The sequence below is a fragment of the Phoca vitulina genome, unplaced genomic scaffold, assembly GCF_004348235.1.
Source record: "Phoca vitulina isolate PV1807 unplaced genomic scaffold, GSC_HSeal_1.0 scaffold88, whole genome shotgun sequence".
Classification (NCBI taxonomy): Eukaryota; Metazoa; Chordata; class Mammalia; order Carnivora; family Phocidae; genus Phoca; species Phoca vitulina.
In genome coordinates this window covers 316349-331165 of record NW_022589791.1, presented here as the reverse complement: position 1 = coordinate 331165, position 14817 = coordinate 316349, and the positions used below count along the sequence as shown (strand labels likewise).

The window sequence follows — 14817 nt, the reverse complement described above, 5'->3', positions numbered from 1 at the left end:
CATGATCAAGTGGGATTTATTCCTGGGCTGCAGGGGTGGTTCAATATTTACAAATCAATCAATGTGATACACCACATTAATAAAAGAAAGGATAAGAACCATACGATCCTCTCAATAGATGCAAAAAAAAAGCATTTAACAAAATACAGCATCCAATCTTGATAAAAACCCTCAATAAAATAGGTATGGATGGAACATACCTCAACATCATAAAAGCCATATAGGAAAGACCTACAGCCAATATTATCCTCAATGGGGAAAAACTGAGAGCTTTTCCTCTATGGTGAGGAACAAGACAGGGATGTCCACTCTCATCATTACTATTTAACATAGTACCAGCAGTCTTAGCCTCAGCAATCAAACAATAAAAAAAAAGAAAAAAAAAATCAAAGGCATCCAAGTGGCAAGAAAGAAGTAAGTCAAACTTTCACTATTTGCAGATAACATGATACTCTATGTAGAAACCCTGGAAGACTCCACCAAAAAATTGCTAGAACTAATACATGAATTCAGCAAAGTTGCAGGATATAAAAATCAACACACAGAAATCTGTTGCATTTCTATACACCAATAATGAAGCAGCAGAAAAAGAAATCAAGGAATTGATCCCATTGGCAATTATACCAAAAACCATAAGATACCTAGGAATGAACCTAACCAAAGAGGTAAAAGATCTGTACTCTGAAAACTATAGAACACTTATGAAAGAAATTGAAGAGGGTACAAAGAAATGGAAAAACATTCCATGCTCATGGATTGGAAAAACAAACATTGTTAAAATGTCTATACTACCCAAAGCAATCTACACATTTAATGCAATCCCTTTCAAAATACCACCAGCATTTTTCACAGAGCTAGAACAAACAATCCTAAAATTTGTAGGGAACTACAAAAGACCCTGAATAGCCAAAGCAATCCTGAAAAAGAAAAGCAAAGCTGGATGCATCACAATTCCAGACTTCAAGCTATTTTACAAAGCTGTAGTCATCAAGACAGTATGGTACTGGCACAAAAACAGACACATAGATCAATAAAACAGAATAGAAAACCCAGAAATGCACCCACAACTCTATGGTCAACTGATCTTCGACAAAGCAGGAAAGAATATCCAATGGAAAAAAGACAGTCTCTTCAACAAATGGTGTCGGGAAAATTGGACAGCCACATGCCGAAGAATGAATGAGGACTACTTTCTTACACCATACACAAAAATAAATTCAAAATGGAAGGAAGACCTAAATGTGAGACAGAAAACCATCAAAATCCTAGAGGAGAACATAGGCAGCAACCTCTTTGACCTAGGCCAGAGCAACTTCTTACTAGACATGTCACCAGAGACAAGGGAAACAAAAGCAAAAATGAACTACTGCGACTTCACCAAGATAAAAAGCTTCTGCACAGTGAAGGAAACAATCAACAAAATTAAAAGGCAGCCTATGGAATGGGAGAAGATATTTGCAAATGACATATCTGATAAAGGGTTAGTATCCAAAATCTATAAAGAACTTATCAAACTCAACACCCAAAAAACAAATAGTCTGGTTAAGAAATGGGCAAAAGACATGAATAGACATTTTTCCAAAGAAGACATCCAGATGGACAACAGACGCATGAAAAGATGCTCAATATCACTCATCATCAGGGAAATACAAATCAAAACCATGAAGAGATACCACCTCACACTTATCAGAATGGATAAAATTAACAACACAGGAAACAACAGATGTTGGCAAGGATGTAGAGAAAGGGGAACCCTCTTGCACTGCTGGTGGGAATGGAGGAAATAGTATGGAGTTTCCTCAAAAAGTTAAAAATAGAACTACCCTACGACCCAGCAATTGCACTAGTAGGTATTTACCCAAAGGATACAAAAATACAGATTCGAAGGGGTGCATGCACCCCGATGTTCACAGCAGCATTTTCAACAATAGCCAAACTGGAGAGCCCGAATGTCCATCGACTGATGAATGGATAAAGATGTGGTGTATATATACAATGGAATATTACTAGGGCATCAAAAAGAATGAAATCTTGCCATTTGCAATGACATGGATGGAGCTGGAGGGTATTATGCTCAGTGAAATAAGTCAGTCAAAGAAAGACAAATACCATATTTGGAGAGAGTTACCACACGTCATATGTGGTTAGGAGAAGCCAGGATTCAGACCCAGACTGTGAACTCAAAGCATGAACTCCCTGCCACTACACTACATAATCTATGAGAACATACTATTTTTTTTTACTTCCAGAGAATTATCTTTGTCACTTTGATCTACCCAAAAGCAAAATGCAATCCTAAACAACCCTCTCCTCATAAATCTTTTTATCCATTCCTAGCCTATCATTTCTTTAGCATTCTTAGCCAGGAAACTCCCATATGCACAGATATTCTTTATATTTGATAGGAAAAAAAATTGAAGAGCAACTTGAGGCCATTCCAAAGGATATCATGAACTTCCATGCAGGGCACTTGAAGACTTACCTCTTCCTTTTCCTCCGACAAAGAGCGCAGAGTCCCACAATCTCCTGATGCTGCCAGTCATCAAGGCATTGTCCATTTCTAGAATTTCTAGCATGCTTTAGAAGGTTGTTAGGGCTCTCTTTATTATATATCCCCTTTCTACCTTCAGGTACTCTAGATCCAGCACTCCAATCTGTGTGTGTGTTTGTGTGTGTGTGTGTGTGTGTGTGTGTGTCTGGGCACAAAAGCTCTCTACTGGAACACTCATGGAAAAACAACGTGGAAGAAAAACCAGAGGGCAAACCTACTCAAGTGTAAATGTACATCTGCACAGAAGAAGCACCAGATCAAACAAGTAGACCCCACTTTCAAGCTTTGCGGACATGAACCCCAGATCCCGTAAACAGGGCACACACTCCTGTCACCGGGAGGCAGACAGATACCACTAAAAGGCAAGCCCCTTGATCCACTTCACTGACTAAATAGAATCAAGGGTTTTGCCCCAAACAGCAAATGTAAAATATGTTTTGAGGCCCACGGCTCTGGTGAGCTGTCATATGAAATGAATTACCAGGGCTCAAAGTCGGGATGTGAGAGAAACCACTGTGGAGCCTCAGCCAACCTGGAGGCCCGGGAAGCCAGTGTGCGGGGCAGATACGGCACGAATGCATTGCTTGTTACCAGGCTACACACTAGTGTTATAACCACACCGCGATGCCTTGTGAATTGGAAAACAGCGAAAGGGTTCACAGTTCAAATGAGCTCTGGGAACTCAAGATCTTTCTGGAAAACCTGCTAAGCTTGGAGTGCATGCAGGTATTTCAGAGCTCATCCGGCTCTAATTAAAACTCATACTTCCAGTCTGTGTTCACCCAAACAATGTTGAGTCAAACCACAAGAAAATCTGTTATCACTCAAATTGGTACATATTTTTCATACAACTGAAATATTATATAAAATCATGAACTGTTAGATATAAAAGTAAAAATTGAATGCAGACACCGATTCCCATGCTACCTTTGCCTCACCTTCCAGGGGATGTGAATCATAGGTCACAGCTGCGTAGTGAGGGCATGCGCCTTGAGATCAAAGCCTTTGACACTGGAGGAAGTATTTGTGTTAGCCCGATCCACAAACCACGCTTTGTGCCCCTCCCCTTGTCCTCATTCACACCAGCGTTGTAAAAAGTAATGTGTTTGAATGATGTTTTAAAGCACTCTATGCAATTAACTTTGAAAGCAAGGGGGCTAGTTTTCCTTCAGTGTACATATGAAACTCCCAATAAATTTAAGTTCCCTGGGTATGTTTGGGAGAGGGAAAGATTAAAAAGAGGAAAGTTTTGGAAAGGAACAAACACTTCAAAAAGGTAAACCTGAGGTGTTTTTCCCCCTTATAATATCAGAAATGCTTTTATAGTTGGAAAATGTCGACAGATCAAAAACTATACACCCAGAAGAGTGTACTGATTCCATAATCACTTGTACCCAATTTGCATCTCACTTTCCTAAGAAAGTACCCCTTTCTGTAATTATTGCAAAGTATTACAAACCGCCCTCTGGGTTAGTGATTGGAAAATACATGCTGCTCTTCACTTTCTTTTTTTTTTTTAGATTTTATTTATTTATTTGACAGAGAGAGAGCACAAGCAGGGGGAGGGGCAGAGGGAGAGGGAGAAGCAGGCTCCCCGCTGAGCAGGGAGCCCGATGCGGGACTTGATCCCAGGACCCCGGGATCATGACCTGAGCCGAAGGCAGACGCTTAACGACTGAGCCACCCAGGCGCCCCGCTGCTCTTTACTTTCTGTTAGCTGCCCATCAGATGCAGAATTTTGCCCTAAGTTTCCATTATATGAATGTTTCTCTTCATTTTAAAGCATTCCTCTGAGTGCCCTAGTTTGCTTACTAAGCTCTTTAGAGAAACAAAAGCATATAATCCTGAGTCCAATTCAAAACCAAGACACATATTGTTCAGATAGTGGTTTGGGCAAGTAGCACATCCTTTTTCAATTTGTAAAGCAGCATTACCAACACAGCCTCTGGGTGTATTAACAACACAATGAGTGACATTCATTGACAGCAGTAAATAAAATGCAGGAAAGCCAGTAAATTCAGAGAGCAGCATCACCGAAGGAGAGTCTCAGGAGTGCTTCTCAAATATCAAGCCGTTCCTACCCTGAGCACACAGAAAATTCTACACTTCCAACACTAGACCCTTGATTGAGAATGTTCCTGGCGAAGGAAAATGGGTGAGCAGCATTAATTCACTAGTGAAGAATAAATCACAGTGCCTGGCACATAGTAAGCTTGGTAGCTCATAAAATCATTTCACATTGTACGAATGTTAGATAACCTGCAGGCCCGATGCCAGGGAGTCACTCCTACATTTAAGGAAGCAACTCTTACTGCCTACCACAGGTACTGTTCTAAGCCATCCTTTTCTCCTTTTGCTTATTTTTTTAAAATTTCACCCTCATCTCTACTTTACGCCTTTAAGATACTGGACTGCTGGGTTCCACTAGTTGAGCTTTTAGATTAAACATTTACTAACTACCATATGTGATCCAGAATGAAACCTCGTGGTTAATGCAAGGAACTGAGGCTAAATTAATCCCCCAAAGAGTAGTAGTCCTCTTAATGCATTCAGGGCTAGAAGTTACTCAGGTCCTAGAAAAAGTCATTTACAGAGTAGAGTCATAAAAAGGGACCTGCATTGATTTAACATTACATTCTAACATAAAGCATGTGAATGCACAGCAGATCCTCTCCTCTGCACCCTTTATCTTCTGACTCCTGGCATAGTCAACACGCTGCAGGCTTTGTGTGAAACACCGAGATGCCAACAGCCTGCCAAACGTTATGACTAGTATATTTCACACTCCCAGTCCATTAGTTTATGTAATAAGAAATTATATAACTGGCATCAAGGGTTTGGGAATAAATGCAACTGACTGGGAAAGCCAGAGGAGGGGGGAACCACAGAGCAAAAACAAGATCTGAGGGATAATGGGCAAAATGCAGGTCCAGTTTGGGCAGGTATCAGATGGCCAAAGGGCCGCTTTCCAAGGGAGCCATGCGGGGTGTGGTGGCAACAGCTGATGCCAAGTAAAGCCTGGGCCCCCGGTGCCCATAGGGGTCAACCAGAGAAGAGGTGCGGACTGCAGCAAGTGCTGACAGGGCTAGCCCGACCTCAGGGCCAAAATTCCGGCTTCCTCATGCCTCCCAAGCTAACCAGGGCTGGGCTCCAGGGAATAGACGCCAGAACCAGACTTCAGACCTGGCGAAATAATCACCATGATAATGAATACCACTTATGAAGTTCTTACTTTGTACTGAGCATGGGTTTATGTGATTCAAATGCATAACCTGTATGAAGCCAAGCTGCCTCGTGGTCCAGTCCTGACATGGAAATGCAGTCAGACCCAAAAGCCTGGCGACCAAATAGCAATTGAAAGTAACTTTAATCCTCGTTGCACCCTTTCTTGAAAACAGCACAATCGTGCACTGTTAAACTTCTTTAAAATCCTCTTATCTTTTTTTATACTCAGTATATCTGTCTCACCCTAAAGTTGCTCCTAAAATAACCCCCTCCATTCCAACTTTTCCAAACTCTATTCAAAACAGGGTGGAAACTCTTCCCTCTCTCCACCTTCCTCCTTTCCTTCCCCACATGTTGTTTCTTTCTCTCCCACAAGGAATCCTCTGCCTTTCTGGTGTGAATTCTCCCTGCCTGTGCTTCTCCAGTTTTTCCTCTCACACAGTCCATGCTTGGATCCGTAGAAGGCTCAGGGAACAGTCAGACAAAATGGGAAGAGGAGAGCAGGGGAGGATCAAAGGATGTAAAGACAGGAAGAAGCTGTGAATACAGGTGTTTAAACATTTTTTCAAGGTCTCTATTCTCTCACTTATCTTCACAAGAAGCCTCAGAGTCAGGTGATCCTCTTAAACTTATGAGAAGATCGGGTTTAGCAGTTCAGTAACCCAACCAGTAAGTGGAAGAGTCAGGATACAAATCCAAATCCAAGGAGCTATGACCTCAAAACCCAGCCCCTTGACTACTGTTTGCCTTTCCTAGAAAGCAGCTGACCTGCATAAGGCAAGCATCTAGTTCCCTGCTCGGATAGTCTGGGTTCACAGCTAGATTTCTATTTCACCTCTTCCTGGATTTAAAAAATATCAACAACAGAATCTACTGGAGGAGAGACCAAGGAGCAGTATAAAAGCAAGGCAGGCTGGCCTTGTGAGATAGGCATTAGCTGGGCTTGTTGGAGCTAGCAATCTATGTTTCTCCAACTTCCTGAACAACATAGACAGAGAACTCAGGCAGTAGATTATCTATACATCCCATTTGCTTGTGGAAATCAAGCTTTTCATGGAGCATCAGGCCCTCCCTCATCCAGGGCCCAGAAAAGCTGACAGGTAACTGACATTCATTATAATGATATGGCTATAATAAAAAATTAATATAGTAATAAATATTGTCTATTCAAATGATCTAGGCTGTTGGAAGACTTTAATGCTCTATTTATAAAACAATGGAATCGATGAGGGAATTCATGAATTCTTTTGAATCATCGTCTTCTTGGGGGAAGGAAGGAGAAAATACATTATGTAAAGGGAAATTATTAATAATTTTTTTAAAAAACATTAAGGGATTATGTAATTTACCAAAAAAATTATTAGAATGTTTTGTTTTGATTAAAGAACCAATTTAAAGCTTGGAAAGCAGAATTGAAAGAAAAAATAGGTCCAGCTGAGAATAGAGAAGTATCAATATCAGGCTCCCTTGGCGTCAAGACTGGGACTGCTCTTGTTTATTGATTTTGTAAGGACACAAAGGAGCAAAATCTCCACATTTATAGCTCATACTCAATACTCAAGAGTGACAGAAGGTTATAGGGATGGAGGTGGACAACTAAAATGTGTGCGTGTGAAAAAAGAGGGGTGGGTGAAAGTCTGTGTTAAGTATGTATTTAGAAGGGGAGCCTGGGTGGCTCAGTCAGTTAAGCGTCTGCGTTTCCGCTCAGGTCATGATCCCAGGGTCCTGGGATTGAGACCCACATCTCAAAGGGCCTCCTTCTCCCTCTGCCCCTCTTCCTGCTTGTGCACTCTCTCTCTATCTGACAAATAAAATCTTTTTTTTAAAAGTATATATTTAGAAGAAATAGTCTAAGCTTCATATCTGCTTTAGCAGCTTTCATATGACAGTAAGATGAGGTATAAGCAAATAAATTAATAAAAACATTGAATTGTAGATCAAGAGTTAAAAGTTGCAAGCTAGAAAAGGGATTTAAGTGTGAGTTACAATACCGAGACATCTAAGCCATGTGTTACGGTAACCAAGGAGCGCTGGCTACTCTGTTCTTCCTGCTCATTATTTTTCCACTATTTGTTCTTTCTGCAGAGAAAAATGAGAATATAAGTTAAATAAATGTGTTCATAGGGGTGTGTGTGTGTGTGCATAAAATTGCCTAACAATCTTATATTGACCTATGTTCCCATGGTCACATCCAGGACCTTGTCGATAATCAAGACAACTTTATCTGTAGAATCTTAAACTCCAGAGAATCCATTCTCAAACTTTAACATCCTATTTTTCAACTTCTTCCTGAGCTTCAATTCCACTAACACTGTTTTCTCACTTAACAGAGATCTCCCTTTCTAATTCTTCCAGACGGTCTCCCAGATTATCAGTAGCCTTCTGTTTGCACTTCCCTTCCAGCCCAGCTCGTACTACATGGCTATTCAAATGAACTGCAGTCCTACAACCTATTTCCTCCATCTAACACCTCAGTTATCGAGCAAAATACTCAGCAATGCTGTTAAAAGATGAACTGAGGCTTGATTCAAACCAGGCAGTGCCAAACTGAAAGTGGTTAGAAGCGCTCCACCACCAGGAGCTAGGGGAAGGTTTTTAATAAAGAAGATACAGAAGCAAAGCAAGGAAAGTATTTGATTGGCTATAGTGTAAGCAGTTGCCTTATTGGGGAGAGCCTAGTTGACTATTTGTAATTGATTGGCCTCAGGTTTCATTTTCTTAGATTCAAGTGTGTTGACTCTGGGTTAGATTTTGGTTTGCTTACATAGGCCATCAAAGCTTTAGAGCCACCTTGTCTAATGGCCTCCTTGTTTAATTACTTTAACAATACAAAACTCCCAAGGCAGGAGCTCCCGCAAACAGCCCTCTTTCCCTTACTCAGAAGAGTATTTCCTTCCTTGAATCTCAGAAGACTGATCATGTCTTATTCCCTTTGCTTCTCTACAATTTTGCCCCTTGTTGGTGAACTTCACAATTTAGGACATTACTCTGGATGCAGTATGAATGATTGGTTGGGGGCCAGGCAAGAGAGGGTGTAAGGACAGTGGGAAACTGTTGTAGGCTTTACAGGGGTGGTGACAATGGCAATAGAGAGAAGCAAATGACTTTGGAGTAAGTGTAGGCAGTTAAATCGCAAAGATATGATAATTGTTGGATGGAGTGCAGGGGAGATGAGGTGGGAGTGGGTGTGACGTGAGGAGATTTCTGACTTGAGCAACCAAGTGGTGATATCTTCACTGATCCAGGAGAATACTGAGGGGGAGGGGTATTACAGGTTTAGATAGAAACCTTTAGATAGAAAAAAAAAAAAATAGAAATTTCACCTGTAACATATTAAGTTCAAGACAGTTCTGACACTGCCTCGTGGAGATGTCTAAGAAGCACTGGATATGAAGTGTGCTCTCCAGAAGAAGGTTCTGAGGTAGAGACATAAATTGAGAAGATGGCTCCATATAAATGATATTTGAAGGCAGGTAGTGAAAGAAACCCTTTAGGGAGAGAAAACAGAATGAAGACAGAAGAGGAATTTGTTCTAAGGAACTCTAACAAGTTATGGATGGGAGGAGGAGAAAGAGCCATCACTGAAGAGGGAGAAGATGAGGACACATGGGTACAAGGACAGTGTGCTATAAGAAGCCAATGGCATAGGTCATTTCAAAGAGGACAAGGTGATCAGTTATATCAAACACTGTAAGGAGTCAAATAAGATGAGTCAGAAGTGTCTATTGTTCTTTGCAAGATGAAAGTTTTTGATGACCTCAAGAGGGCTGTTTCAGTGGAGAGATGAATGCAGAAGCCAACCTGGAGTGAGTTGAACAGAATTTAAGACTGGAGACAGTGAGTCCAGACAACTCTTTAAAGAAGTCTGGCTAGGGGTGCCTGGGTGGCTCAATCGGTTAAGCATCTACTCTTGATTTCTGCTCAGGTCACTATCTCAGGGTGGTGAGATCGAGCCCCACATAGGACTCCACACTGAGCATGGAGCCTGCTTAAGATTCTCTCTCTCCCTCTGCGCCTCCCCCCTCTCTTTCTCTCTCAATAACAATTTAAGAAAAATAAAGAAATCTGGCTATGAAGAGAAGAAAAGGAATCAGAGTGGTGGTGGGGGCAGAGGGGTGGGGAGGTTAAGATGTGGAGACATGGTTTAAATGATGATGGGAAGGAATCAGTAGAAGGGAGAGGTTAAAGATAAAGTAAGAAGGAGGGGGTACATGGTAGTAAAATGTCCTAGAGAAGGAGACTGGATAGAGAATACAAGTGGCATGGTAGACCTTAGGTAGAAGGAAAGAGACATCCATTATGACTGGAAGGAAGAAGGAAAAGGTGTGCTAAGAAGGAGGTAAAGTTGCAGATTTGGTTGGAGTAGTTCCTATCTGATGACTTCTATCAAGTTTATGAAGGAGCCCTTCCAGGTTATCTGTTGAGAATGGGAGCTGTAAGGAAGAGTTGGAGATTGGAGAAAAATGAAGAAGACTTGAAATAGGCCTGACAAGGGTGAGAAAGTGACATACTTAGAGACATATTTAGATTGCTGAGCAGCGATGAAAATCTAGTAGAGGTTGGATTTATATTGTATTCATTTGCCTGTTATACTTACTGCCTCCAAGAGGGTTCTGTTATTGGTGGGGGGCATGGTGAAGACAGAGCTGCACTTATGCACAGTTACAGTTTTGCCAGATGGATGTCATGAGGAGGTTTAAGACACTAGTAAGAGAATGCCAATGAAAAGATGGACTGTGGAATCTAAACCGGTTCTGGAGGAAGAGAAGACAGGAGATGGTTAGAGAAAAAAATATACAGGCTAATGGACTAGAGATCACAAAGAGGACAAACAAGTAGGAGCTGTTCAATGGCCAAATCACAGGAGAAGAAACAGTGGTCAGAGAGTTTGGAGGTGGCACTGTTGAGAGTGATGAAAAATAAGGACCAGGCTGTGACCCTGGAAGCGGAGGGCTGAAGGGTGGTGAAGACCATGGACAATGAGGAGGTCGAGGACCTGAGAAGGCAGACATCCTTCAGTACCTCAGTTTGATCAGGGTTTTCTCATCTACAACATTCCAAATGTTTTATGTTTTTCCTTTCTTATTTCAATCATTAATCCACCTGGACGTGATGTTTATGTTATGATGGGAGATTACCATCTTTATTTTCTTCTATTTGGATAACCAGCTAAACTTGGGCCATTTGTTGAACAGTTTAACCCCCCAAATGTCCCTTCAACTCATTCTGGCCGCACTATCCCTAGGTCTTGCTGTATTCAGTCCTCATCACCTCTGGCCTGAAGGACTGCAAGGATCCTTCAGTTTCTTTTCTCTATAGTCCATATTCTTCACGGTGCCGTGAAAGTTATCTTTCTAAAATACAAACGTGACCATGCCACTCTCCTGATTAAAGTGCTTAAATAACTCCTTTTTATTACCTAGAGAATAAAAGCCCAACCCCTAAGCCCGCCATATTTAAGATGTTTCACAACATTTCTCTTTACAACATCTCTTTGCTTGTCAAGTCATCCTTCTTTTCTGTCACTATCAACATTTGTACCCAATTGCTACTGTGTAGAAAATATACGACTCAAATTAAATTTTCAAATCCTTTGTCAGAACTACTCATTGGAATCATAATTGATAGATTTTTAAAGTTCTAATTCATTTCTTTGACACTTATTTGGTATCTACTATGTATTAGGCATGATACGTATTATAAGTTTCAGAGTTTACAATCTAAAGAAGGACAGAAAACATTAATCCAAATAACTGTTTAAAAGGGAAGATAGGGGCGCCTGGCTGTCTCAGTTGGAAGAGCATGCAACTCTTGATCTCAGGGTCATGAGTTTGAGCCCCACGTTGCGTGTAGAGATTACTTAAGTAAATAAAAAAATAAAACTTTAAAAAAATAAAATAAATAAAAGGGGAGATATAAGGATAGTAATAGGCATTTGAGTAAACTGCTGAGTTCTGATGAGGGAGAAATAGCATCTTATTTGATGGAAATCAGTGGAGGCTTTGAGGAAAAGTTAACTGGGTCATGAAAGATGGATAAAATTTAGAAAGTCAGAGAAGAGGATGAGAGAGCCTTTTAGGAAGAGGGATGGCATCAATGAGGGCAAAAGAAGTGGGGCAGTGTGTGACCTTGGAGTACAAGATACAGCAAGAGAAAGATGAATGGCTAGAAAGGCAAACTGAGGTCAGAGCACAAAAATCCTTCAAAGGACGAGTTAACAGACTGGGCTATAGTTATTTAGCACTGGGAGTCAATGCAGTTAGGGAATTGACATAATTAGGTTGTGACATGATCAGGTAGGCTGGAATACAGAGAAATTAAATCTAAGGGGGCACACTAATCGTCTAGGCATAGTATGCAGTTGGGTTGGCCTGGAGGCAGAAAAGCCAGAAAGAATGCAAGAGAAATTGCAACACTGAATCCATAGCAGTTAGATGACCAAAGAAAGGAGGCAGAAACAGGTCTAGCTCGGCTCCAGAAAATAAAAAGGTAAGCATTTCATGAGAAATCCCTGCGTCTGGTTAAGTACCATTTATATTTGCATTTGCCTAAATGGAATTTCTCGTACCTTTTTTTTTTTTTGGTGACTTTTAAAAACATTTAATATTGAGAATTGTTTTCAAAGCCTAACTTTATGCCTTGAGGTTAATTTAATTAATTAATTTATATTTGTTTCCCTTTTCATCCTCCTCTTTTACATGTGACAGCTTCTGCTGGATATGGTTGGGTCCCCAGACGAGGAACTCCAGGAAGCTGCCGCTGGTTGTATATCCAACATACGCAGACTGGCTCTTGCTATAGAGAAGGCAAGATACACTTGAAATGTGAATAGACGTTACCAGCTACCAAATTTTGCATGACAGAGAACCTGGCAGTCCCATGGCCAGGAAGCCTAGATCAGGAAGCATTTATTAGCAAATGCTTCACAAACAGATAAATGTCTGGATGAAAACACAGGAATTAAAAATGCAAAGGGTGTTATTCATTCACAAATTGCATAGATATTTGTGTCCTATTTAATATTTTAGGGATATGCCATGTAATGAAATGTAAAGCCAAAAAATTTGTGATAATTTTCCAGGAATTTGAGAACATATGTATACAGTACATATATCTATTTCAGTGATACTTTTGTATTTGTGATGATTTTAATAAAAGATATGGCCTTCCTGGTGTGCAGTTCAACAGTCATTCCTGCATGTCTTTAGAATTTCCCTTCTGTTAAACCTATCTCACTGCCCTGTCATCATGGTTTTGTCTGTTTGATCACTTGCAACCCACGGGAGAGCTCTAAGGAGACGTGCTGATTTCACGAACTGTTATTAAATAGAATTTAGAGTCAAGCAGTGGGACCTAGAGAGATCATCCTGAGGTCATTCCAGATTTCTCCTAAATACTATCAAACATCAGAGAAGATAATGTGTGACTGTCACTGTACCAGATAATGCAAATCACAAAAACATAAGCAATAAGTGGGATTTTTACTTTCAGACTTACAAAGCATAAACAATTATATGTTTTATTTCCCTCACAGGAATGACCAACATTTTTATTGAAGAATTAATTTATGCTGCTGTAAGGATAATATTACTTCACATAAAATTGCTTTGAATTTCTGAACTCGCTTTTAGCACACAAAGTACTTTTTTAAAAGTGGCCACAAAAGATTAATAGCATTTTATCAGGTTATGGAAACATTAGAGGCCACTTAAAAGAATCGCATATGTAACCTCGGTGTGCTAAAATGTTTGGGAACTAACTGTCCCAAGCATCCAGTACTAGTCAGGAAAAGAGCTTTGTATGCATCAGCTCCATAAACTGACAATCTCGGGTAATTCTTTGAAGAGCAGGCTAGGCGATTTTATTAAAAAATACTAAGTACTGTCTATGTTTGTCATAATTTGGAGAAGATCATAAACTTAATTGAATTAAATGTAAATAATTTGTATGAAATGAAAAGCCTGTACAGGATGAAAATTATACTAGTGATAGATTCTCTGATAAAAAGATAAAGACATTTCTGAGGATTTCAAGGTTTTGTAAAACACCAATTCATCTTCCTTGCTTTTGAGAGGAGGTTATAAAAGAAGATAATAAGAACAAGGCAATGGTATTAATGCTAAGAACTGAATTTAAATGATAGTGTAAATCCTTTAACTTTCAACATGTTCTAATGTTAAAATTACTGTTTCACCGTGGTTCATGAACATTAAAAATACATCTTAGAAATCATGGATTATGACAGCTATAGAAAATGAACAAACATTATTTTTATATTTTTATTAAAGGAAGCTTTTACCACTGTCTTAAGATTTCAAGATATTCTTGGAATTAGGGGGTCCTAGGAGCCACGGGAAGCAGCAGGTAGAAAACAGCACAGAAAGAATTGGAAGAGTAATTGGAAGTGAAGGACTGTTCTTTACAATAGGCTTCATAGAAAGAAGCTGGGGTTTTCATTTTTTATGGTTAATAAATGCATAAAAGGAAAGCAAAAGTGTCATTTGAGAAGAAACTAAGCACTTGGAAACAGATCAAGGAAATTAACATGAAAATCATCTTGTATGTTCCTAAGAATTTTTTTAAATTCTTAAACTCCAGAAAGGTAGTATTTTTAGGTACTGCAAAGGAGAACCTGAAGTTAAGGGTCAATTTTTGGCTGTGTGTGTGTGTGTGTGTGTGTGTGTGTGTGTGTGAAATGACATCACAGAAAACTCTGCTCTTACTAGAAAAATGTCAAAGACAGTGGAAGTATTAAGAAGGGCACGTGATGTGATGAGCACTGGGTGTTATATGCAACTGCTGAATTACTGAACACTACATCTGAAACTAATGATGTACTATATTTTGGCTAATTGAATCTTGGGCGGGGCAGGGAAGACAGTGAAAGCACCCAGAGCTATCCATGAACAAGCATGAGGACAGCCACACCATCTCTTTGTTACTACATGCTACGATGGCACTCATCTTTTATTTTTTTCATTAGTTTTTGGTAAGATTTTGTGTGTTATAATTTATTTTCTGCTATTTAAAGCTGGCAACCT

General features: G+C 40.0%; 1 protein-coding gene across 6 annotated transcripts in view; it reads left to right on the top strand.

Moving 5' to 3' along the window:
• ARMC4 (armadillo repeat containing 4) overlaps positions 1-14491 on the top strand; it is a 187099-nt gene extending 172608 nt beyond the window's left edge. For 4 of the 6 annotated variants that reach the window (XM_032395839.1, XM_032395840.1, XM_032395838.1 and 1 more), the window contains one exon: positions 12484-14491. In XM_032395839.1, the coding sequence (XP_032251730.1) occupies positions 12484-12597 (114 nt within the window). In that variant the 3' untranslated portion in view covers positions 12598-14491. The remainder of the gene's footprint in view (positions 1-12483) is intronic. The other 2 variants (XM_032395842.1, XM_032395841.1) reach the window with 1 other exon arrangement.
• The last annotated feature ends 326 nt before the right edge of the window (positions 14492-14817 follow it).